Here is a 26,239-nt window from a genome sequence, read left to right as displayed (position 1 = left end):
GCTGATGGGAAAGCACATGTAGCTGCTTTGGCAATGGTTTCCCAGGGAACATATTTTTGGAAGGCAATGGCGGCTGCCTTGCCCCGCACAAGATGGGCATGAATTCCCTTCGGAGACTGAAGGCCCTGAACGCCATAAGCTTTGGAGATACAGGAAGCAATCCTTCGGGAGATAGTTGCTTTCGAAGCCGGCTTTCCTTTCGGGTCTCCGAAGGTCACCAAGAGTTGGGAAGAGCTCCAAAGATTGGCTGTTCTGTCCAAATAAAACTTAAGAGCTCGCCTTGCATCCAGATTATGCAGAACCCTCTCAGCATCTGAAGCCGGTTCTGGAAAGAAGACTGGTAAGGAAATAGACTGGTTCAGATGAAAATCGGATACCACCTTTGGAAGGAAAGAAGGATTGGTGCGGAGGAAAACCTTATCCTTGTGAAAGGTGAGAAATGGATGCTCTACCGACAAGGCCTGAAGCTCGCTTACACGCCTTGCCGAAGTTAACGTAATCAGGAAGGCCATTTTCCATGAAATGAATTTCAAGTCTGCCGTAGCCAGGGACTCGAAGGGTTTATGGCATAAAGCAGTAAGGACCACATTAAGATCCCACTTGGGATGTGGGTTGGTGGATATAGATGCAATAGACCTGCAAAGTGCCTTTTAATGACAGGGTTTGTCAAAGAAAAAGAGCAAGAGTCCGTGGACAGGTAAGCGGCAATAGCTGACAATAAGTCCTGCAAGACAAGATATGCATGTCCGAAGCTGCCAGACGAGAAATGAAAGCCAGGACTGTATCGATGACAGCTTCTCTGGGGTCCAGATTTTTCGCTAAACCCCAGTGACAGAAACTGAGCCATTTGTTCCTGTACTGAGACCTCGTCAAAGGCTTTCTTGTTGCCTGGATGATACACATATTATCCGCAGATGAATTGAAACTTTCTAAAGATTTGAACTCAGTCGCCAGGCCGCCAACCTGAACGATTGTGGGGAGGGGTGCCACATCTGCTAATAGGCCTGGTGAAGCAGGTCGGGAATCTGCGGAAGCCTGATCTGTGATCAGACTGACAGATGCTGAAGCTACGACAACCAGAATCTGGCTGGCCACTACGTGGCTATGAACAGGAGAGTGCAATCTGAAGTGTTCCTGAGCTTGCATAACGCCCAGTGAATCAGAGGAAGAGGCGGGAAGGCGTAGGCCCTCATGTTGTGCCACGGAATCTCGAGAGCATCCCCCAGGGAAGAATCTCTGAGTCTGTTCCTGGAAGCATAAATAGGAAGTTAACCATTTAATGACGTCGCAAAGAGGTCAATTTCTGGAGTGCCCCAAGGGCGAAAAAGGGTCCGAGAGGATCTATGTGTTCAGTTCCCACTCGTAGCTGACCACCGCTCGCCGGCTGAGTCTGCCATCACATTCAGCTTGCCCAGAATGTGTACCGCCAACAGCCAAACACTGTGCTGAATGGCCCATTCCCAAATCTGAATGGCTAGGTCTACAAGGGGAGGTGACCTGGTACCCCCCTGCTTGATGACGTAAAACATGGATACCGCATTGTCCGTGTGGATGCGGACCACCTTGTTTACATTCCCTGGCTTGAAAGCTTTGGGCGCCAGGAAAATCACCAGAAGTTCAAGATCATTATGTGAAAAATTGTCTGTCCTGCTGCGACCACAAGTCGAAAACCTGGAGATGATCCATCGTCGCACCCCACCAGATAAGGGAGGAGTCCGTTGTAATGGTCACCTGAGGGGAGGGCTCCTCAAGAGGCGCACCCACCGACAGATTGCTGGAAGAAGACCATCAAAGGAGATCTGACATAATGTAGGGTGGAACCGAAATCATTTTGGTGTCCGGGTCCCCCGCCTGGAGCCAGGAGCTCCGAAGAGCCAACTGTGTAAGTCGCATCGTGAGACGCGCCAGGGGAAGAGCAAGCACGCATGAGGCCATGAGGCCCAGAAGCCTCTGGAACCACCAAGCGGACATGCTCTCCGACTGAATAAAGACTTGACACATGGTTAACAGATCCGCCGTCCTGTCCACCGTCAAGTACACCCTGCAGTCGGATCGTGTTCCAACGGAAACCCAGGAATATCAGGTCCTGAGAGATCGTCATGGAGGATTTCCGCCAATTCATGGACAGCCCAAGACTGAACAAGAGCTGAAGGAGAGACTGGAGGTTGCTTTTAGGCTTTCACTGGACAAGGGCTGCACAGAAGCCAGTCGTCCAAATATGGATACACATGAATACCCTGCAGCCATAAAAAAGCTGCAGTGACTGACATCTTTGTGAAGAGACACGGCGCAGAGATGAGACCAAAAGGGAGCACTTGAAACTGATAGTGCTCCTCTCCCATGGAGAACCGCAGATATTTCAGATGCGGGCTCCAGATCAGGATATACATATAAGCATCCTGAAGGTCCACAACGCTGAGCCAGTCGCCCTTCTGAAGAGAGGACTTTATTTGGCAGGCGTAATCATCTTGAATTTCTCTTGGGGAAGAGAAAGGTTGAACTGGGAAAGGTCTAGAATGGTGCGCAGGCCAGCCTAGTTGGGTTTTGGCACTGTAAACAGAGAGTAGAAGCCCTCCCCTTGTTCCACTAGTGGAACGGGTTCTACAGCCCTGATATCTAGAAGTTTCTGGACCTCGGCTCTGAGGGAGGGCGTCCCCGACTGCTGAAAGTGAGGATTGAAAGGTGGGGTAGGGGGGAGGGGCAAGAGGAAGCCCACCCCAGTGATGGACAAAACTAACCGGTCATCGGTGATGGTTTGCCACGCCTCCAGATGAGACGAGAGTTTCGTCGTCCCACCGGTGTTTCGTGCGAGCGCCCAAAAATATAAGTTAGTAGACTTTTCGGCAGAGAGACTACCTGTCCCTGAAGTGGAGGCTCACGACCAAGAGAAAAACCTGCCACGTTGCTGCCTCCGGCGGAAGGTACCCGGCAGAGGATCAGTCCTGCGCGACCTGCAACCGTGGAACCCTCTAAAGTCTGAAGAGGATCGAGATAGGGACCCAGATCTCTGACCTTTGACTGAGGCCTTCACAAGCAGCGACAGAGACTTGGCAGTTTGCGCGCTCGCCTTAGTTTTGGTGAGCTCATCATCCGTTGAAGAATGAAATAACTCTTTGCCATCAAAAGGCAGGTCCAGAACTTTTTCTTGGACCTCCTTCGAAAACTTTGTTGCATGAAGCCAAGCCTGACCAGAGGTGTCCAACCCCATCAGGAGGCCAAAAGCCAAGGTGTCAACACGGTGCACAGAAGCCTCTGGCATATCCTGCGCCAACACCCTGGCGTCTGACAAGCCGCCTTTAAAGTCTTCTAGCCTGTCAACAGGAATGAACTCCTGGAAGTCAGCCAAATCCATCCACAGTTTCATATTCGCCGCTGCCAGGATGAGCTCTTTGTTGGCCTGATGCAATTTCAGCGTCGAATTTGCAAAAATCTTCTTGCCCCAAGAATGGAACAATTTGTCCTCCTTGGACAGAACTTGAGCCGCAGCTGCGGAAGATGCAGAGGCCAGCTTGGATGGCAGAGTGGCGGCCTCTACCACCGTCGAGGACAGGAGCGGACATGACGCCAAGGCTACTTCCTCGGAGGTGTGAAGCCTGTAACAGGCGTCAATCCTTTTATTAAGTTGCAGCCTGGCGTGGGGCCAGGATATCCCTCTGCAGGAACATGCCGGTACGCTCCTGTGGAGACAAGGTTAGCGCCCCCGAAAGCACCCCTTCCTGCGGAGCAGGTGCCTCAGGCACTGGTATGTCACGGAGTGACATGTCAAGTACCCGGTCGTGAAATGCTCGGACAGAGCGGGGCTGGACCTCACTGTCCTGATCCGACAAAGGATCGTCTAGAACATCCGGGTCCCCCGGATGAGACGTGACCGGTGTCAATTGACATCACGCTCTGCCGGCGGAAGAGCCGGGGGAGGGCCGTGAGGCAGAGGAGGTGCTGCCGCCGGGGAGACAGGCACCGTGACAGGAACTGTCAGGGCAGGCAACAAAGTGAGGGCAGATTTCTCTAAAATGGCCCTTAAAGTACTCCCTCATGGGATCAGAGTTCATTAGACTATGAAATTTCCCAAAAAAGACATCCTCTGCCGAGACCTTAGGCGCTGGAGTGGGCAGAGGCCTCTCATGAGGAGCATAACCCCACGAACGCAGTGAGGAGGGCTGCCAAAAGGGCCCGCCACCAACCAGATCTACATAGACCAATGGGGCAGATGTAGGAGGAAGGGAGGCCGAATGTGGTAGTTGCATCCGAACAGGCCAGTCATAGGAAGGGCGGAACGGATTCACACTGTCACGTGGAAATGGTTGTCCACCATAAAGAAGGTTCCCAGCACCCGCCGTCGATAGCGTGGGTGTGAGGGAAGAATCCAAAACGGCCGCCGTACTCCACGCGGGAAGGCCCGCTATTCTGTGAACATCTGAGGAGAACTGCGTCACATGTGTAGATGAGGCAGTTGACTCCAAAGATTGGTCAGGGGACTTTACAGAAATTTTAGCCTTGACACAAGGATCCTCGGCACTGCTGGTACTATGGGGCCTTGGATTTTTACTGGACATTCTGTCCCATCAATTAGCCTCCAAAGAAGGAACCTCGGCAACGCCGGTAACAGGAGTTACGGTCAACGACCTCGCCTTGTGCCCCCTCAACAGAACCAGTACCTCCACGAGCGCAGGAAAGTTGAGGAATCCACCTCACAGACAAGACCTTTACAGGCCTCTCAGTTCTGTTGGTACATACCTTAGCCATGTTAAGAGGAACCTCGGAACAGAGTCCGGTCTTAATAGCTCCCTCGAGAGGAGCCTCGAACCATGGTTTGGTACAGAAAGCCTCAACAGAGGCCTCAGGGCGCACCCTGTTGTCTGTGTAGGAAGCTCCAGACAAGGAGACCTCAGAGCGAACTCCGGTAGCAAACGCCTCAGCACGACTATGCTGGCTATTAGCACCTGATCGGTGAACCTAAGATCGTGATCCGGTATAGGCAGACCCCTCGCAGAAACCCTCGGAGAAAACCCTGGAACGCCTATTAGGCCTGCAAGGCACCTCAGGGATAACCCCGGTAACAGAGCTTTTGAAGCCCCTCCCGGGCCTGGAGGACCCCAGGAAGGAGTCCCCCGGCTGGGGAGCCGTGAAAAGTCTTTTTTTTTTTTAGAGGTTGCAAGGGAGACCACTAAGGTCGCAAGGGAGACCTCAGAGGTCGCAGTTGCGACCTCTGGCGATCCCTAAATGACGTCCCTGAGTCGGCTGTGTCGAGTCCTGACTGATGGGATTGGCGCATGGCTTCTTTTCAATCTTCCACAATGTTAAGAAAGCCTTTCCTCATTTCAGCTGCAGGGATATGCTCTGCTGCCTCAGCAATTACAGACCATAAGGTTTGTGTATTTATTGACAGTCCACACAAAGCATTAACAGCTTTTAGTGCCATGCTGCCAGAGGCAAACATTTTTTTAGCCAAAGCGGCATACCGTTTGTCGTCAGGAAGCAAAGAGGGATCGGCGCTAGCCTATTGCCAACAGTCGCTGTGTTACACTTCAGACTTCCCCGTCGGCATCCTTGCAGAATACATCTTCGTTACAGGCTCCTCTATGGTCCAGGTACAAGCTACCATGGCGTCTGTACAAACGTCGACGTACTCCAGGTCACCTGACACGCCTTGTACGTGGAAGACATACAGCAAGCCACGCCCCTCTTACGACTATAAAACCACCGTCTTCCAAGGGGCTCGTTGCTGCTAATTAGCGTTACCAGCTACACGCGGTTTCATCCGTTTCTTCTTCGTGTATCCCTACACGAATCCTTATCTGAACTCCTGGTTTTGACCTTTTGTCTGAAATTGGATTGCTTCGTCTCCTCCTTTGTTCTTGTTGTGATCGTCTGGTTGTTGGACACGGAACGCTTCTGGATACGGCTCTCTTCAGTGTCTTGCGGTTCTTTCCTGGTTGCCGCTCTGCACATCAATTTTGGCTGTTTTCATCCGGATCATCTCAACAACTACTCAACCATAATCGTGTACTCCGGTACCTATCTATTGTCTTCCATGGACATTGTTTTCTGTTGGATTCTGGGACATTGAGTGACTTTCCTGTGAGATTACTCTTCAGTGCATATGAACGCTTTCCTGATCTGCACCAACTCGACCCTAGTGCGTCCCTCGTGCCGTCCGGGGTTACTTACCTATACTAACTTCCCCGTTTGTTATTTTCTCCTGTCGTTGTCTCCAGAATTCTGAACTCCTTATCCTGGACTCCTCCTACTCCAATATTCTTTACTCAGGTCAGTTGTTATCAATACTATAGCTAAAGTGGGAAACGATACGGATTTAGATTTATTCCACTCATTCGTGTTATTCTTTGTAGATTATCCAGGGGAAACGCAATTCCACTACAATATTCATATAGGTAGTTGTTCAATCATTTAGTGTTCTAATCACTTGTTTAACATCAACACATCAACACTGTCTAATATCTTGGTATTCTTTTGCAGCATTGGTATTGGCGGTGTTTGTTCTCCCCGCTCTTTTATTCAATTGACATCTCTGTCTGTTCTACTGAAACAGCGGAGAGGTACATTGTGGAAAAGAGCCCCTCTTTGAGGAAGCCTGAGTCTTGTAATCAGGGGAGCTGGGATGGAAGGCTGAATTCGGAATTCTATACTACCAACATCTCCAAGGTCGTGTTCTCCGCATCTTTGACCTATTCGGAGTGGTGAGTAACACGCTGCCTGTACCACCAGACTATCATGTGCTGCATGTCTGCTAAGGAATTCTAGATTAGACAAGGCTGGCCTGTATTTCCTAGCAGAATCCTTGCGGACTGCCAGGGAGACTTCCAGAACTCCATCAGCGAGGGGACTTTCTTTTGCATTGTGCAAGGAAGGACAGGTTCAACGGTTGTGCCTTTGTCTAGGATGTCTGTCATGTCACATTCCGTAGGCTCAAGTATCTCCTTGTAGAAATTCAACCTCAGGAGAGGTATCCAAGACACTAGCGTCGTGCAGGGCAGAGGCTAGATCAGATAGCCTTTATTCATCTTCCAGAAACTCCTCAGGTTGTCGAGGGAGACCCACAGGCTCAAACCCTAAGGGAACGGGTTGTCATCCTCATAAAAAATTTCCTGAAAAGAGAATGTAAAAACCCTTCTGGACTTGGGTGCAAACGTAGTCGAGGGATCTGCAACTATCAATGTCAAATGTTTCTTTGACATAGATGGATTTGAGATTGGCATTGATGGGGCCAACGGAGCATCAAAGAAAACGTCCACCCTGAAGCAGTCAGTGGCATCGACAAACCTCAAATGGAGGATTTCACCGTTGTCAGGCTACTAGGTTTACGGGGTGACTGGTGCACTGAGTCCCTGCCAGCTTCTTCGGGCGCGATGGGCTCTGAGGTCTTATTCGCAGAGGAAGAGAGTACAGGTGGGCATGTGTTCTCAAAGACCTGCATCATTTTGATGCAGAAATGTTCACACTTCTATGCCGAGGCAGATTTAGAGGGGAATTGTACCTGACTCTCTGGGGATGAGCCCGTTGACCAACGCCTCTTTCGTGCCTCCTTCTTCGATGAGAATGATGAATGCAGGGTACTGCTCCTCACGTGAGACCTCTTACATTGTTTTTTCAACTGCTTACTGTCTTTTCTCATACTTTTGTTTTGACAGCAGAGCTTTTGCTTTCATCGGGTACGTGCGTAAATGGTGTCATACTTGGCGACTTCGAAGCTGAACAACCCAGGGCCAATTTGGCGGCTCTCTCATTTCAGGCCTTAGGCATCATGTCTTGACATGAGCCGCAACCTGCCAAAACATGGTCAGTACGAAGGTACCACAAATTCAAATTTTAGTTCCTGAAGAAGGGTTGTATACCTGAAACGCGAAGAGCTCTGTAAAAAATTGTTTTGGGAATGCATCATTTGCTTGTTTATTTAATTTTGTTTCGATTAAAAAGACTGTGCTTTTTAAATACATGATTTCATGTGAAGAATTCCTGAGAAGTTAATATTGACACTGTTATCTAAAAGTTGACTGATATCAGTATAGTGGTGTGAAGGGGGCGCAAGGGTCCTTAACCTTAGGACTCTTTTCTTCTTCAAATATTAGGCTTCTTTGTGCCAGGGCTGCTTTCTTTCCCCCCCACCCTTAATATATATATCAGATGAAATTCACCTCTAAAGAGACATACTATTTCGACACTGGTGTTCACCTCTAGAGAATCAATATGTATTATATTCATGACGGAAACAGTAGGTGGTATTTTAAGAATGATGAGTCACTTCAAAAAGCATCCAATAGGGATGTAGTTCAAATCTATTAAGCAACAGCTTCGTTCCTTGCACAGTATTGGGCAGAAATATGGGGTTTGAGTCATCAAGATAGAGACTTAAGCTTTGTTGCGACTAATTACCACTGCTGGAACCACCTCCAACTTTGTGGTCCATAAGGAATTGTGATGGACTTACTGTTAGGAAAGGTTTTCTTTCTGTATCTTTCCCTACTGTGGAGAATCCTGCAGATTCCCCCACTAAAACCCTGCCTAAAGTCTCCTGCGAGATGGCCAGGAGAGGGCAGAGGCTTCCTGATCCCAATCCTGGGGTGGTGTACTGCGAAAAGATCACATGTGTAGGGACAAAGCCCAGGGCGGTGGGGTGAGACACAATATTTCTCCTTGAAGAGGAATACTCTTACAAAAAGACTTAGAGGAGGAATTGGCTTATTGCCGTTTTGAAATAGCACAGCCTCCTAAGGATGGAAAGGTAAATTCTAAGGAAGTGACTCAATCTGTTGTTGAACGCAAAGAACCAATCTTTTATACCCCTCAATCCCCATATACTCCACAATGCTAAAGGTATGACAACAGGAATGTTGAATATGAGCCTTTTACTGTACCATGTATATCTAAAAAGTTTAAACTCTATAACTCTTCTATTAATAACATCAAGGGAGGAAAAACCATCTTTAAGCCTTTTAAAGAAGTAGAAAATCAGAATATCCATAAAATTGACTACATGTCCCACAATCCCTCAGTGACTGTGAAGAAGATAGCTGAAGAGGCAGGCACGAGTCAAGGCCAGGCAAGCAGGACTAATAGCTTTTAGAAAGGTCAGGCAATTATCGAAGGGCAATTAACCCACCTGAGGGGCATAAAGGGCTCCAGCAGGAGGGAGCAGTAGAAAGAAGCGGAAGCAGGAGCAGGAAGGTCAAAGGTAGAAGGAGCAGAGCACGAGGCTGGCAGCTCACAAGGAAGTGCGACCACACAAGCGATGCTGGAGCAGAGGAAGAGCAGATTTCACCTGCAGGCTCCGAGTTGATCCTGTGCTCACAAACCCTGTTTGGCTGTGGCAGCATTGGAAGAAACGGAGAGAAACAGGCAGTCTTTCCAGGTGCACATAATTGCAGTTAATGCAGAAGTTGTGCATCCACAACCAAGGCCTGAGTGCAGAAGCAAGCCCAGGTTAGCTGGAGAGTGGATAACTCTCCATTAATGAGGCGGGATCAGAGACACCTGTGTAGTAGTGATGTGTGGGGCCCAAGAATGCCTATAGCAGAAGCAGCAGATGAAATTAAGTCGGGAAGTAGAAGCAGCCCACAGCTGCTGTGATTTTGGAGTCGGTGAAGGAAGCTCCAGGCTCCAAATCATCAGGAATACCTTGCCGATAACTGTAACCAGCTTAATTCATACTTGCGTGCATACCAAAGTGAGTAAAAGGTGTTCACAGAAGTGGAAAATCATTTTAACAAGGGAATTGTATCACACGCTTATACCAACACTTTTTTGGAGAGCAACATGAAAAGTTAATCTAGGATCTGTCTGAGGACCCTTATCCAGGGTGTCCGTCAGATCATCCTGCTCAAATGGTAACGGAGGCCTACTTCACCCCAACTACCTTGGACATAAGCTATCTATATGACACATCAGTATGCTCCCCAACCTCTGGCCTTCCAAAATCTAGCTTTGGTGAGGTGTCCACCCCACTGGCCGTCTGCAGATTATCATAAAGGTCTTTCAACCTCGATTCCTCCGAAATTAAACTTTCAGGCACATTTGGCGTGCCAAATTGGAGGCCAAAGGGGGAATCGTTTTCTGAGGGTTCATTCTCCTCATATATTGATGTAAGGGACTTAAAATAGTCTTTCCTTGGTAAAGGCACATACTTTCAGGGTTTGATAAGGAACAAGTTACTTACCTGTAACTGTTGCTCTCCAGCATGGGTCTGGCATGGATTCACATGCTCATGAATATTCCCCATCGTCAGGCTAGGAATCCTCTGTAAAGAAATAATCAGTTTCAGTTTCTGAACTGTCTTTCTACTAGTAACCAATCACTGGTCTCTGGGTCACACTGCCCCCAGCCAATGACTGCCTTCTACCTAAGCCCCTCCTCTGGCAGCTATCCTCAGATTTGTTAGCACGTAAAGTGGCAGTAGGACCAAGAGAAGAGCCGCAGAGGGGTTGGAGGGAGGGTTCGCATGTGAATCCATGCAAGAACTATGCTGGAGAACAACTGTTACAGGTAAGAAACTTGTTTCTTCTCCAGCATGGGGTCTGGCATGGATTCACATGCTCCTGAATACAAGAATACATAGCAGTACACACATGCACAACCACGGGAGGTGGCAAGGCTCAACATTAAGCATCTCTTACCTCCTCACCAGGCTCACCTTTAAGCAAACAGGTTGCGCAGCACTGCCTGGCCGACTCTGGACTCCTCCCTGGAATCCCGGTCGACGCAGTAGAATCTCGTGAAGGTGTGCATCGACCTCCACGTAGCAGCCCTGCATATGTCTAGCAGGCGCACAACAGACAGGAACGACGTGATATCAGCGATCGCTCTGGTCGAATGGGCTCTCGGACGGCTGGGCAACAGTCGGTTTGCCAACCGGTGAGAGTGCATGATGCAGCCGGAGAGCCATCTGGAAATGGAAGCCTTCGAGAGGGCCTTCCCCTGGTTCACAGGTCCAAAATTCACAAACAGCTGTGATAGCACCCGAAAACTCTTTGTGCGGTCCACGCAGAACTTCAGAGGGCCTGGATCTCTCCCACTCGTGCGGAGGTGATGGCCACAAGAAAGGCTGTTTTCCACGATAGGAATTTCAACGGTGCCGCATGCAGAGGCTCGAACTATGGAGCAACGGAGTAGAATGGACTGCCCTAATCAGATGCCGTTTCTGTTTGCAACAGGGAAACTGGGGAGCAGCAGCAATAGATGGCAACTTCTGGGGGCGATACAAACGCTGAAAGCCAATAGCCCGCCGTGGTTTCCTGACACTGTTGCAGAGCAGCCGCATGTGTCTCCTATTAAAGAGGAGAAAGTTGCTAGAGCGCCATATTAAGTAGAAGCTGACTTGCCCGCATTCTTACAAGCTTGTCAAACATCAAGAAGAGGTTGAGCAGATACAAAATTGTGTTTCATAAGTTCTTTTGATGCATAACGCTGACCGAAAAGAAGTAACGCACATCTTTAAAGGGGAAGTTTGTCATCTAAACTAAATTGTGTGTGCCTAATTTAGTTTATATTGAACAACTGAGTGCTTGTAATAGACTGAACACTAATGTAGCAGTTGTAGTAACTGCTGAAGCTAGAGAACAAGTATTACCAAAGCCAGTAGACCTAACCCATTTAAAGTGAAACCAGCTCAATTAAGAATTGCAACTCATTGTCATAAAGTTAATGAAGCTGTCAAAAACCCAGAGTCCTCTGATACAGGGGTGACAATTTTACCCAAGGCTGGAAGAGTGGCAATACAGCTTTGGGGTAACTTTTGGAGACAAGAAGGTGTATATGAAGCTGGGGAAGTGAGCTGGATACTTGTTAAACTCATTCTAAACCTATAGAGCTGAGACTGTTGAGGCTAAGAAGCAGCAGTCTGGGAGCCGAAGACATTTCTTGGTAGCTGCACCTGCCTTACCAACCAGTAGAGGTCGAAAGGGTCTTGTTGAAGTTGCCTGAGCAAAAACAGATTTTGATGTAGCTGCAAGACATAATGGAAAGGCAGAGGATGCCCCTTCTTGCCATACAAGAAGGAAGAGTGCCTTGCCCACCTGTAAAGTTTGAAGAAGTCTAGTTGAAGCTGCGTAAAATTAAGTCGCAGTAGCAACAGTAAAACTGTGGTTGTCAATACTTTGTCAGAACATTATTATTTTGTAGTAGAAGCAGAAGTATACTGTGGGACAAGACAGGCTGCTCTCAAGCTTCTGCTATCATTAGCAGAAGGCAATTGCTCTAGCGAGAGCAAACCCTGAGAAGCATCATCCTGACAAAGTGGTATATAAAGAAGCTGCAAGAAGAGTGGTTGCTAAATAGAAGAAGTACTTTTGTCTTAAATGTTATCCATTCTTTCCTATAAGGAGGCTATCCAGGAACACCACTGGTGCTGTTGTCTTCTTTGTGAAACTTGGAAAGGGATCTTTTCATCAAGCGAAGGACTTATTACCCGTGGATTTTTGTTTGTGTGAACCATTGTTTCTTTGGAACCTTTCAAGTCTTTATTTAAGACTTTCTTTTTCTTGGAGGAAATTGACTTTGGGACATTTCTGGGGGAGCAGGATCTGCCCAGGACAAATAGAAGTCACCCAAGACACTGCTCATTTGGTAACCCTCTTTATCTATGTTGTTTATATGTTGTTTTGAATGTTTATTGTTTAGTGTGAGGTTTAGTTAGGGTTTATATTCCATTTTTGTTTAAAATAAAATGGCACATGTTGAGAAAACTAAACCTTGTTGTGAATCTCACATTACTGACCTCTCACACTACATTGACATCAATTGAACCCACCACCTTTTTGCTATTCACTGCCGACCTGGCCTTTTGAAAGTAAATAAAGCCTTTTTGCTTTATATACCTCACTTGGCTCATTTATGTTGCGGGTTGTAATGAATCGAGGGAATTCGTCCCTCCCCCCCCCCCCTAAGAGGGAGCTCCTTCCTGTGAGACAAAGGAAGGGATCCCGCTCCGCAATACCCTCCTTAGGAGTGGAGGCAAGTGGGACCTCACCGGAAGAGACTCCCCTTAGGGGACAAGGACTCCTGCTCCCGTGAGGAACTCCCACAAGTGGTACAAATTATAGCCTACATGGGATGCTTCACAACACCAAACTATGAAGTACCAAGACTGGGACGATGATGCTATAATAACAAATCCTGTGAACTATCAATACTGGGACGAAGAAACTCGTAATGGATGTTATTTCAGGAGAAAAGCTCATGTCACTTTAAAACTGAATAACCAATCAAGAAGAGATGGATAAATGCAAATCCAGAGATAGACAAACGATAGGGAGATGCAGAGAAAACAATGCACATCAGCTGGGGAAGGCCCCGAGCTACTTGACTCGAGATAGAGACAGAGAGAGTGAGAGAAAGAGAGAGAGAGAGAGAGAGAGAGAGAGAGTGAGTGAGAGAGTGAGAGAGTGAGTGAGAGAGTGAGAGAGTGAGAGAGTGAGAGAGTGAGAGAGTGAGAGAGTGAGAGAGTGAGAGAGTGAGAGAGAGAGAGAGAGAGAGAGAGAGAGAGAAAGTGAGAGAGAGTGAGAGACAGAGAGAGACAGAGAGAGACAGAGACAGAGAGAGAGAGTGAGTGACAGAGAGAGTGAGTGACAGAGAGAGTGAGTGACAGAGAGAGAGAGAGTGACAGAGAGAGAGAGAGTGACAGAGAGAGAGAGAGAGAGACAGAGAGTGACAGAGAGAGAGAGAGAGACAGAGAGAGAGAGACAGAGAGAGAGAGAGAGAGAGAGAGAGAGAGAGAGAGAGAGAGAGAGAGAGAGAGAGAGAGAGAGAGAGAGAGAGCCACGTACATCAGTTGTGGAATCCCCGAAGCAGCATACACCTTGACAGAAAGAGAGTCTGAAGCCTGCGAGTTTCAAACCCGCGTAACTTTACAAAATTGTGCGCCAGACCAAGGGGCGAACCCAGAAAATGAGAACGCAGAAGGGCATGAGCCAAGAAAGGATCGCATCGACGTAAAGAGACTGGAAAATACAAGAAGAGATGCTGGAGAAGGAGAGACACCAGCGATATATGAAACAAAAAAAAGGGTCTGCAAGGCGGTAGGCTCCCACATACATTCTCCTACCACAGGGAAGGTAATGGGAGACCCAGGAGGATCCAAGGGAATCCGATTGACCCAGTTAACACGTCCCAGTATAAAATCGGAAACAGAGTTACAATTGAAACAAAGGAAGTAGAAATGTGATAACTTTATAGAAAGGGCTGTTGAACTACTAAATATTAAGAGAAGAGAAGAATGGATAAAAAATACCCAGGGAGGGGGATAAGGTAACTCGACATCCTGCACAAAAACAAAATAAGCTTGAAGAGGAAGCAAAATCTGAAAAGAGCCTAAAGAGAATAGGCAATTGAACCACATATTAAGTACGCTCCAACAAAGCTCAATTAAAGGGTATGTTGAGAATCACAGACAAGAAAGGACAACTAATAAGAGAATTCTAAGAGGAATAAACCGAAAGAAGAGAAAGACAAATAACCCAATTAATAAATTGAAGAATTGGATAGAAGTTACAAGAATCTATTCACAAATCAGAGTGAAGGACTGGCACTAGAAATACCCTCAGGAGAAGGGGTCATTCTCCAGGCCAGAGTTAGTTTTCATAGTGGTAGGGTGAGAAAAGTGTAGTTTTGGACAACAGACTCCTTCCTTTGGTGAATATTTACGATTGACTGATGAGCACTTTAGTTAATACCAAAGGCAGGGACCACCCATAGAGATAATAAATAATATACACCATGTCCTCAATGAGTCTGTGTCCATCTTTTGAGTCACCACAGGGTACTGGTCAGGCCCTAAGGATACCAGTGCACGGCACCCTGTCTCCCTTTATGATAATTCTTGCTTTTGGGTTGCACATACCACCTTAAACGGAAGTGCAAAGGGGTTCTTTGTATCCCTTTTTCTTTTAGTAAACTATTTACTTGTATGATGTGTCCAAGTCAGGCTGGTGGAAGCAGATCTTTTTCTACCATGTATTTCGTTTTCAAAGCATACATATTTGCATTTTACAGCATAATGCCTTTTAGGAGTACCATATACTCTGAATGGCCACACCACGTGCTTTTTGCCCTATCCTTCGAACATCTTGTCCTTTTAGCCTTTTTCCCGCCTTCTCAGGTCAGGAAATACCATATAAGGAAAGACCTTTCCTGGGCGAAGCTTGGACTTTCAAAGGCTAAGCGGCATGGTGTATAATTGGCCGGATGTCGGGGCTGGGACTCTCTGGTCCCAATCCACACTGTGGCAAGGGGGATATCTGTTGCTGGGGAGAATTGGGATAAGAGGCTGCCCAGGGTTGGATAGCCCCTGCCAGTTTGAATGTTGCCTTTCCTTTCCATTGGAGGGCTGTGGGTAATTCTGGCTCCAATTTAGGATAATAGGAGCACTTCCTAAAGCCATTCAGATGGTTGTTCGAGCCAAGACTACTACGAAGAGTTGTAGCCAGTTGAAAACCTGTGGACGGCTGTTGAAGACTTCCAGCGTTGCCTCCAGCCAAGTCCCTCTGAAGCCCTGTTCCTTTGGGTCAATCTCCTGAAGACCTTCAACGTTGCTTCAAGTTTTGGGCTAGTGGACCAAACTAGCACCCATCCATGCAGATCCTACTTTATAGAGTCTACAAAAGTCCCTGGGACTGTCCTATAGGTTGACCTGCTCCGTTCAGAGCCTCTGTTGTACACTGCTCGCTGTCCAGAATTTCACTGTGGGACTCTGCAGGTCTCCAGCTTCTGGGCCAAGAACAAACCTCCTGCTGTTGCCGCTCTCCAACTTTAAAAGTGACCTTACCAGGGCAGTTTCTTTGTGCTCGCCACAAGAGCCGCCTGCTGCTGCCCAAGTGCAGTGATTGTCACTGCAACCCACCTCCATTGTGTCCAGGGGTTCTTCTGACAAGGTAGGACTCATCATCGTCTTCCAGTCAGGGTGCTTGGGATTTTCAGCTGCCCAACATTATGAACCATTTTACTGGATCTCGGAACCTCTGCATAGCTAGATCCAATCCATACAGCTAAAGTGGCCATTTCATCCAGAGCCCTGCAGCAGGACCTTAAACCGAATTAAATGAGCTCATGGAATTTACGACTGCTAGGGACAGAATCTAGCCATATTGGAGCAAAAGGTCATCAAGCCTGAATAACTGCCTCTCTCCACCATCCCCCACTCCTCCCGCTGTAGGGCTGTATGGATGCAAAGTCCTGACCATACCCCTCCTTTACTTGGTAGTGATTAGTGGAGCACTGGGCAAGTATCGCCCATGGGCTTCGCCATGTGTGGTTGGATTGGGGAGGACGTCTAAACCCTAGTACTGACATTTGTTTCTGCATCTTTGGAAAGATTTACCAATCTATTGGCTTTGCCAAAACTTGTTTTTCCACTCCAAAAGCCTCTTAAATCTCTGTAAAGTGTTCACATTGGGACTAGTGACTTAAGGGCACCAGCCCACTCACTTTAGCAGCATAGAATTTATGAAGAGTTAGGGGCCTTATTTTTAAGGCTAGGTAACATACACTATTTATGTACCTACCTTAATTAACAACTGATTTTGAACTTCTAACTCGTTTTGCAGACTTTGCTGTATACAGCTTTTACTTGTATTCTTAACTGAATTGTTATCACAGTTTTAAAAGAAAAGAGTTGGTTCTCCCGTAAGAAACGCATAGTAAATGTACATATGTAAAAGATATGTGTGGTTGTAACAATTACCTATTGGTTTGAATCTACCCAGGCCTAATAAAATGGTGTATTTGTGTACTCTCCTGTGTAACAGGTTTTATTGGAGCTGTCTTTGGGGTTCTCTTTGTACCACTTCACCCACTTCCCCCACTTCCCCCACTTCCCACTATTCCTGAATTCTACGCCTTAATGCTCACCTGATTATTGTGATAGTGTGGCTAGATCCAAGTGTCTAAAACCTTTTCACTATAATAGGGTCGCCTCCCCCAGACCAGATTCCGGAAATCCAGCTCAACACCTACTTTAAGGACAAGTTTTCCCCCGGCCTAATCCACAGGCTTTCCTTATAAGGGATATCATTAAAGCGGTCTGCGGTTGTAGTGACGAATTAAGGGAACTTGTCCCTTCCCCCCAAGGGTGAGCCCCCCACCCACCCTCTGAGGCTAAGGAGGTGAGCATACACACACTGAGAATAAGGAATGTTAGCAGCCTCTGATGCAAAGAGGAATATGGAATGTTGCAGAGATGTCGTATGCACTGTATGAAAATGGGACAGAACACTATAGGAGAGTACATTAAAAAGACTCCCAACAAAAGAACTGATACATTGGAAATGCTGTGTTTAAGGCAGAGTTCTATTAATGATTGCTCTGTTTTCTGTGTTTTTAAATGTACTCTAGAGTAACATGAAGTTTGGAGTGCGTAACCAAAAACATAAAAAAAGATTAAATGCCATTTCCTCTATGAACCAGTTTTTCTGTTGAATTTTAAAGATATCGAACAATGATGAAACTTAAGTTGAAAACTCTGTCATATTTCTAATGAATGGAAGAATAGATTTAGTTAGGCAATCTTTGATGCATTTTAAAGAAATATATGTATGTGCGCTGTAAACAGGTAAATTAAAGTACATTTCATTATATAGAGAATGGTCAAGAAAACATTTAGGTAATGCACTTTCAAGAAAAACAAAAACAAAATGAAGAATTAGCTGAGATTACCGGTTATCTAAAACCATTGTGCAACCAGTGTGATAATCAGTCTGCAGCTGTCTTTATGCTTAGATCTTGATTACTCTTACATTAAAAAATGTCCGCATTAGACACCAAAGTGTCGACAAACATAAAACCATATGAATTACACAGCTCTTATAAGTACAAAACCTTGAGGAGTACTGTACTCACAGTTTAGGACCACGTTTGAGAGACCCTGGAAAATGGCAATACCCACTCCCAACACTTCGTTCGCCTGGCAGGATTTATCCACCTCTTCAGAGTAACGTCTAGAGAGACAGAATGACCAGCATTCAGAGCTTGCACCTCACCACCAATCCAGCAACAACAACCATGGTTTTGTTTATCTAGCATGACAAAGTACAGAGGCAATAGCATTGTCACCAGTTTGCACATGGACAGCAGCCAATCATCTGGGAAAGCATGGTAGATAAAATATTTAGGGACGTTAGTTAAATTGTCAGTTGGCAGGGGTTGAACTCAATGAAACCACGATCACCAGGGATGGTCACCATTGCCATCCCAGGGGGAAAAATCATCAATGAACATGTGGAAAAACGGCTGTAGTAACCTGCTGTTAATGTAGGTGTGTTTGCAATGCAAGAAGTCGATAGATTGCCAGGTTTGTGGGGAAAAACAACTTGACTGTTGCTGATATTATACTAGATTGTTCGATACACTTTGGTATTCAACTTTAGACTTTTTAAAAACATTACTGTGGGAAGCCAGCCTTTTCTATTTCCAAAGCTTTTAGATTATTCAATACAATACAATACAAGCAACTGTCAGTCTCTTTTCTCCCCAGATATGCCAAATTGTAAGATGCATATGGGTGTCATTTCTTAAGGTTGTGTGTGACACTAATGACTCTGATAATATTCAAGACATTATATTACGAAACATTTCTATAAATCCTCTGTTCATGGCTTGTGAAGACCAACCTCTATAGGCAGGGTTCCTACCAAGTTAGTCCTGCCTCACACAATAATAGTGTGAATTACCTGTCTGGCTTCACTCTTAGAAGGGATGGAAGTAAAGTACACTTTACACACCCATTAGTGTAAAAAAAGAAAGACTCACAATAGATTACTTAAAATTTACACTTTGGTTAAGGTAAAGGATCAAGAAATAACCACATTTACAGGTAAAGACATTTCTTTTAAAAACAAAGTGTCTAAAAACAGCAACGTGTCTCCAAAATTCGAAATCAACAATATACATGTATTCAACCTAAAATCACAGTTAAGTTATTCCCTTCAGGTACCTTTAGACAGTTTTAGAAGTTGATGCAGAAAAGGTTTATCCACAGCAATTAATATTACAAAGTCCATAGGCCTCTAACAGTTATAGCAAAAATACTGTTAAGTGACCATAGTTTAAGTGGAGCTGCAGAGGCGACATGTTTGACGACCAGTGGACCTTGGAAGGCAGCCTGCAGAGATGGAGCAAAGCCACATTGTAATGAGCAATGCTATTAGGGCGCGGGGGTCTTAATGAACTAAAGGGGAAGTGACACAAGGACAAGAAAAGCAATGGATTTGAACCCTGAAGATCGCAGGATGCAACCCAGGCTATGGAAGAAGTCAAGGATGCCCCATGTCGTCAGTGAATGTCTGTCCTGGCTTCTTGTTTTAGTCACAGTGCATGTAGCAGGGCGGGTATGCGCAGTACCTGGAGATTGCTGAAAGTGGCTTGACTTGAAGGGTTCTTACAACATTGCCAAAAAGGGTGTTCTTCAAACAGCTGGACTACACCGAAAAAGAAGTGGTTCAGAAGCACAATAGTGACCCTTTAAACAGATCACAGAATTCTCCGTTAAGGACAAATAGCTACAGGGCAGGATGCTGAAGCGCCCACAAAAAGCAGCTGCATAGGTCTGAGCCAGGATGTCCAACACCGTAGCAGCCACGTGTGAACAGCAGAAATAACAGTTACATCTCCAGCAAGGGCTCCCACTTCTGTTCTACTGGTATGTACTGTGCAGGAGCTTTTAGGAGAGGGAAGCTGGGGTGGAGAGCTGCAGGATCCAGCAACTCAGCCAGATCAAGAGGACAAAGGGCCTAAAGTAGAATTACCTTGGAAGGAGAGGCAGAGTTGCTCCCTCAAGAGGATAAGGAGTTACCTGAACACCCAGCAAGAGGCTCCTCAGTGTCATATCTTTCCAGTAACCTACAAAGAGGCCTGGATAGGATCTTCTAAATTGCTTGGTGTCCCACAAATGACTGGGCCTGCCTCTAACCTTCAATGACTATCCGTGCACCATTCAAGGTTTTTGCGACCATCCAATCGGTGACTGGCAGCCAAACACCACACAGAGGGGTGGGCAGAGATGTCGGGGGCACCAGATCCAGCCTAAACTGAATTGCATTTACCCAGGGAAGGCTTTGTGAACTCTGAGTAAGCACTCACTTTGGCCAAATAACCAACATTTCTGTTTCCACATTAAACAAAAATAAAAACACTTCAAGGAGGGCAACAAAGACAATTACTGGCACCAAGAATTCAAAAGTCATTCTTTGCCTGCTTAGGTATTTGGGGGGATACCAACGCAGTAAAAGGCTACACTTTAGTGCAGCAACATGCAAAATACATAGCTGTCTCCAACCTATGATCTAACACAATTTTTGATGGGTGAGAAAACTCATAAAGGGTCATAAATAGGGTCATTTGGAAGTTCCCCTGCTCGCAAAGCCATAGGGGCTCTAAGGGCAGCACATCCAAATTGAGTTACAGCTTCCAGTGAGACTTTGAAAAAATCTCACTGCTGCCAGAGAAATTATGATCCTTTCAGTCCATAGTCCCCTTTCCTCCATCCTGTGTGAGTGTCCCTCGCTAGAGACGGGAACAGAATGTTTTTCACCATAAAAAATTGTCTTTCCCTTTAAATTTAGTTGCATGCGGGGGCGCGGCCCCTGGTCCATGCGCTCCCTTGATCCAGCCGACCAGCGCCACACCTAAGCCCCCTTCAATGATAAAATAATAATAATAATTTTGCATTTATATAACGCTGCGAACCCTCAGGTATCTGAGCGCTGCTTATTATTACCCACGGTGTGTGGTGCTCATTTATCGACTTCGGAAGGATGAAAGGCTGAGTTTGGCCCCGCCCGGATTCGAACCTGCGTTAGCAGGCTCTGCACGGATGTCAAAGCGAACGCTCTACTCGCTGTGCCACTTGACCAACTTTGACGCGTCTGCTGCATTAAACCGCCTATGGACGCTGCTATTTTTTAAGGGGGCAGGATGGTGGGACATATGGAGGAAAGGGGACTATGGACTAGGAATATGTTAGTCAATCCGGTGAGTAATTTGCAATTATTCCTATGCCCCATCTCTGTTCCTCCATCCTGTATGGGCGATTACCACTGATTGAAGCCCTGGGGAGGAGTGCTATAGTCAAGTCTAGGCAAACAGATTTTGCAGCACAACCTGGCCGACGCCCACGTCAGCCCGCGCTCTGGCATCCAGGCCGTAATGTTTGCAAAAGGCTGCTGGGGTGGCCCATCTGGCTGCACTGCTAATTGCTTGCCATGGCACATGTCTTTGGAAAGCGACCGCTATTGCCTTGGCACTAAACACGTGAGCGTAAATGTTCCTTGGAACCTCTTTACGGTGCACCTTACATGCTTTGTGAATGGCCAAGACCATCTGACTGGCTATAGAAGCCTTGTCCACATGTCCGGCTGGTTTCGATCTACCAAAAGGTGACAAACAGGGCGTCCGATTTGTGGAAATCCTTGGTCCTATCAAGGTACAATTTCAATGCTCTCCTGATGTCAAGACAGCGAAGCACTTTGCCCAACTCTTCTGTGTGATTAGGGAAGAAAGTGGGAAGTACGATTTCCTTGTTGAGGTGGATTGATGAGACCTCCTTTGGAAGAAAGGTAGGATGGGTGCGAGCACCACCTTGTCTCGATGAAAAGTAGTGTATGGATCTGTAGCCTGAATTTAGCTAATTCTGTGTGCCGAGGTGAGGCCCACCACGAGCACTGTCGGGATTGTGAGTAGTCCGATGTCTATAGTCGCCATTGGCTCAAAAGGTTTATGCGCAAAGGCGCTGAGGACTACGTTGAGTTCCAAGGCTGGGTGCGGGCACCCGACCGGTGGGTACAGGCTGGTTAACCCCACCAGATGTCTTTTAACCACTGGGTTGGAAGTAGAAAAATAATTCCTGTTCGAGTTCCTGTAGGCACCTATGGCTGCCAGGTAGATCTGGCATGTGTCTACCAGGACTCCTGACCTAACTAGATGCGCTGAGAATTATAACACTTGGTCTAAAGCGCATGTTAGGGGATCCACACCTGCCTCTCTGGCCCAGAAGCAGATTATGGTCCATTTGTTTTGTATTGCCTGCGCGTAGCATGGCACCTGATTTGATTTTCTAGATTGTCCTGAGACAGATTGAGGTGCTGTAGCATTATCTGCTCAGGGACTAGGCTGCTAGGGCTAAGCTCTGTGGGGAGGGGTGAACCACTGTCCCCCCCCCACCCCTCCTGCTGCACCAGGAGTGGGTACGTCCCTAGGGGGAGGGGAAGCAGAGGCAGGTCTGAGGACCAGGGCCTGGCTGGCCACTGCAGCGCTATTAGGATCAGTTGCAGTTGAGCTTCTCTGATTTTTTGTGAATGACCCTGTGAAGCATGGGGGTTGAAGGGAATGCATAAATACACATTCCGTCCAACTCGATCTGCAATGCATCCCCTATAGAGTCTTGTCCCGGGCTCCCCAAGGACCAAACTGTTGACATGTCCGGTTGTACTCTGTCGCGAACAGGTCCATGTGAGGGTGCCCCTACCTGTTGAAGTGGCCAAAAGGACCTTCTTGTTCAACTGCCACTCGTAACTGTCTTTACCCAGCCTGCTGAGTCTGTCTGCCTCTAGGTTCGATTGCCTGGGAGATGGACTGCTGAGATCCATATGCTTTGTGCGATGGGCCACTCCCATATGCTGATGGCAAGCCTGCACAGAGGGGGAGACCTGGTGGCCCCCTGTTTGTTGAGGTAGTACATGAACTGAATGCAAACCAAACTGCCTTTTTACCATTGGGACGAACGCCCTGAGCGCGAGCCAGATAGCCATCATTTCCAACCAGTTGATATGATTCTGCTTTTCCTTCTTTGACCACAGACCATGTAGCGCATGGCTGCCCAGAGTGGCTCCACACATCTGTTGTAATCTTACATTCCGGCTTAGGCTGTCTCAAAGGACTGCCTACGATGAGGTGGCTGTCCTGCCTCCACGATCCAAGCTCCTGGTGCAGGTGTGTGCTTGTATGATAACCGCTGCTGTCTGAGCACCGGCCTCTTTCCTCCTTGAGGCTGAAAAATGCAGCTGCAGCCTCCTCTTTCTGAGCCTGGTGTGAGGAAGCGCCAGGAGATACACAGCCATTATCCCTAGCAGGTGTTGATGCCACCAGGCAGTGGTTAATGCTCTGCTGAGGAAGTACCCCGCTGCTGACTTAGATTACCACTACTTTTTCCCTTGTGGGGAATATCCTCTGCCTCTGTGTGTCCCACAGGAGTCCTAAGAACACTAGGGTTTGTGTAGGCTGAAGTTGGGAATGTTGGAAGTTGATGGAGAACCCCAGGTCGTATAATGTGCTCATGAGCTTGCAAGTTGTGCTTCTGACCTGCTCCGATGATGACTGCTCTGACTAGCTAGCCGACGAGGCACTGAGCAGTGCAGCCACCACGTTCATGACCCTTGGTGTTGAGCTGAGGCCAAAGAACAGCACCTTCTATTGAAAATGCAGTCCCAGGACCCGAAATCCGATGAATGAGCGATGAGGCTGCCAAATCGGGACGTGTAAGTATTTGTCCTTCAGATCCACCAGTCTCCACACACAGTGACTCCGCTATCAGAGCTGGAGTTACCATATGCAGGATTGGAACCTCCTCCAACGCTACGCTCGCGATAAGCGAGCGTATCTCAACTAGGAGTGATGGTGTCCCGACCTGGGGAAGGGGTGGGGGGCAGAATGGGAAGACGGAAGCCCTGACAGACTACTGAGACCACCCATGGACTGCAAACAGTGTCTGCCAGGACTGACTGTGGAGGGCTAACCTGTCTCCCACTGGGGTGCTGCGGATCTGAGGCAACCAGTCATTATTTCTTTGCTTCTGAGTCTGGGCCTTGAAGGGTTGGGGGGGGGACTTAAAAAACCCTTATGGGATGATTTATGTTGCTTCTGCCGATACGGACTGGGAGATTGGTCTGGCTGCCTGGTCCTGCAGTCCTGGAAACCACGGAAGCCGGCAAATGTTCGACCTCTATCTGCTTGAGCCTGTCCCTGCTGTGAGAAATCTGAAGGTGTCTCACATGTTAGTCCCCGGAGAGCAGTCATCCAGGTGGTCAGGACACGGCCATCGCTTTTGGATCCAGTTCCTGGGGTGGACAAGTGCAGGAGGATCACCTGGATGAGGGGTTTTTTGGGGAGTGAATGTGGGGCATGGGACGGTGAGACGCTGTATCCCATGCCCTGTAACACCTTTTCCTCCGTGTCAAGAGACATGCAAGAAGTAAAGAGAGAGACACAGAGGTCCTGAACTGTGAAAATGGAACTGTATCCTCGTGCCGCAGAAGCCAGAGTGTGTGCTTTGCTCGAGTGACCAGCCTTGCCCCATGCTGAAAACGTGGGGAAGGGAGACCAACGACCAGAGCATCCCGACATATTTTTGTGAACACTTCTTTCTTTTTCATAAACATTACCCCACATTATTTGTAAATTAGTGTTAAGGATTGGCAATCGTTTTCTTTTAGTATAGGACCTTTTATTTTGACAAGACTCCCCTAGGACTGCATTATTATTATTTGCTGGTCGTAGATTGCTCCCATCCATAGATTTAGGTTTAGATAGGCGTTTATCACACCCTTGTGAAAGTTCAATAAACACCCTTCAACTGTGATCACTTGTGCCCGTCTTACTATTGCCACCAATGCGTTCGTTACACTGCCCATAGCTTTTGGCTGCTGGCTTCGTAAGAATAGCCACTGACTTGGCCGTCGGGGAGCGGCTCTTCTTTTTGTCCAGCTCCTCGTCTGTAGTGGAGTGAATCAAGTCAACCCCTTTAAATGGGAGATCAACGATTCTTTCCTAGACATCGGATTGAATCTGGTTGCTCTAAGCGTTCGTCTCATGTCCTTTGCTACACATATGGATCTACCTGCCGTATCGATGTGTGCAACTGTGGCTTCCATCAGGTCTTGTGCCACTATCTTGGCCTGAGCTAAGTCGGCCTTAAGTGAGGCTTGCCTGTGGGCCGGCAGGTCCGGGAGGAAGTCAGCGATTTCTCGCCATAGCCTTTGATTTGCTGCAGCCAATATGGCATCGGCTTGTCTGAGGAGAAGTCCGGCTTTAGAGTACACCTTTTTGATGTATGCCTCTAGGACCTTGTCTTCCATCCCCAACAGCGCAAATGTGGATGTGTTGGCAGAGGATGCTTGGGGTTTGGCATACATGGATGCTGCCACAATGACAGATGACAAAGGCTGAGGGTGCATGGACAAGAGTAGCGTGCCGCCCACCACTTGCCTATACTTGGCATCAAGCTTTTTGTTGACTGGTTGTGTGGAGTGTGGCCTCGTCCATCCTGTTCTAGCCATGGTCTCAATGTTTTTTTTTGCAGTGGTATACCGGATGTAGTGTCTTACCGGATGGGGAGGACCTCTGCCAAGACCCCTGCTTCTGGCTGTTCCTTCTGGGGCTGGGGAATGCCTAGGTACTCAGCCAGGCCGGAAAGTCTGTCGTGAAACGCTCTTGCCAAGGAAGGCGTGTGTTGCTCTTCTTTGGTTTCTTGCTCTTCGCCAGTGTCTGGAAGGTCTGTGGGTTCCACTAGCAGTGTGCTACCGGCCGCCGACGGAGTGGCCACTGGAGGCGGGGGCAACGCTGCGCCAATGGGCATGGCTGGTAGTGGAGTAAGTTGAGGGAGTGATGCGCTGCCACTTGGAGCGAATGGTGGTACTGGTGCTGGCTGAGGTGGGAGCATGGGAGGGATCATGTCCTGAATGATACCTTTTAGAATGCTTCCGATCTGTGCGGACCGCATGAGCATCAGGAACGTCTCGAAAAAATGCTCCTCACAGGCTGGTTGAGCGCGTTCTTGCGCCAGCACCGGAGTAGGCGGAGTCAGGTACACTTGCCGTCTAACCTCCTGGGCTCAGGCTGGTGGGTTGATAAATGCCATGTCCGCCCCCCACTGCGGGGTTGAAAGCCATATTGTGACTGACTATGGCTTTAACCCCTGCTGTGGGGGGCGGACACTGCCAGACCGAGCCTCAGGAGAGGCTGACTGTTGCCTCCCCACATAAAAAGAAAAAAAAGATCATTCTGCCCTGGCAGTGGTTTCCCGCCTTTGGGATTCGCTGGATTGGCGTGCTTATGGCCTGGATACCATTTTGTCCTCTTGGGCCGCCATTTTGTCCACCCCTGCTCCACGTGCTTCTGTGGTTGTACTGGGCCTGGGTTTGGCCTGCTTGCTTGGATGCATAGACTCGGCCCCTCCCTATACCTCAGGCGGAGGCCTGGTAGGCTGTTGGCCCAACGGCCATGATGCCGGTAGTGCTGTTTGCGTTGT

General features: G+C 47.7%; 1 protein-coding gene across 1 annotated transcript in view; it reads right to left on the bottom strand.

Annotated features, from left to right (window-relative positions):
• Positions 1 to 26,239, bottom strand: part of ABCB8 (ATP binding cassette subfamily B member 8) — a 1,358,869-nt gene that overhangs the window by 771,178 nt on the left and 561,452 nt on the right. Inside the window, exon 8 of the mRNA XM_069645969.1 lies at positions 17,842 to 17,939. Within this exon, the coding sequence (XP_069502070.1) occupies positions 17,842 to 17,939 (98 nt within the window). The remainder of the gene's footprint in view (positions 1 to 17,841; positions 17,940 to 26,239) is intronic.

The sequence above is a fragment of the Ambystoma mexicanum genome, chromosome 2p (genome assembly GCF_040938575.1).
Source record: "Ambystoma mexicanum isolate Mex_15411 chromosome 2p, UKY_AmexF1_1, whole genome shotgun sequence".
In the NCBI taxonomy this organism is placed as follows: domain Eukaryota; kingdom Metazoa; phylum Chordata; class Amphibia; order Caudata; family Ambystomatidae; genus Ambystoma; species Ambystoma mexicanum.
The sequence above is the reverse complement of the archived record's forward strand: the minus strand, read 5'-3'. Positions and strand labels throughout refer to the sequence as shown.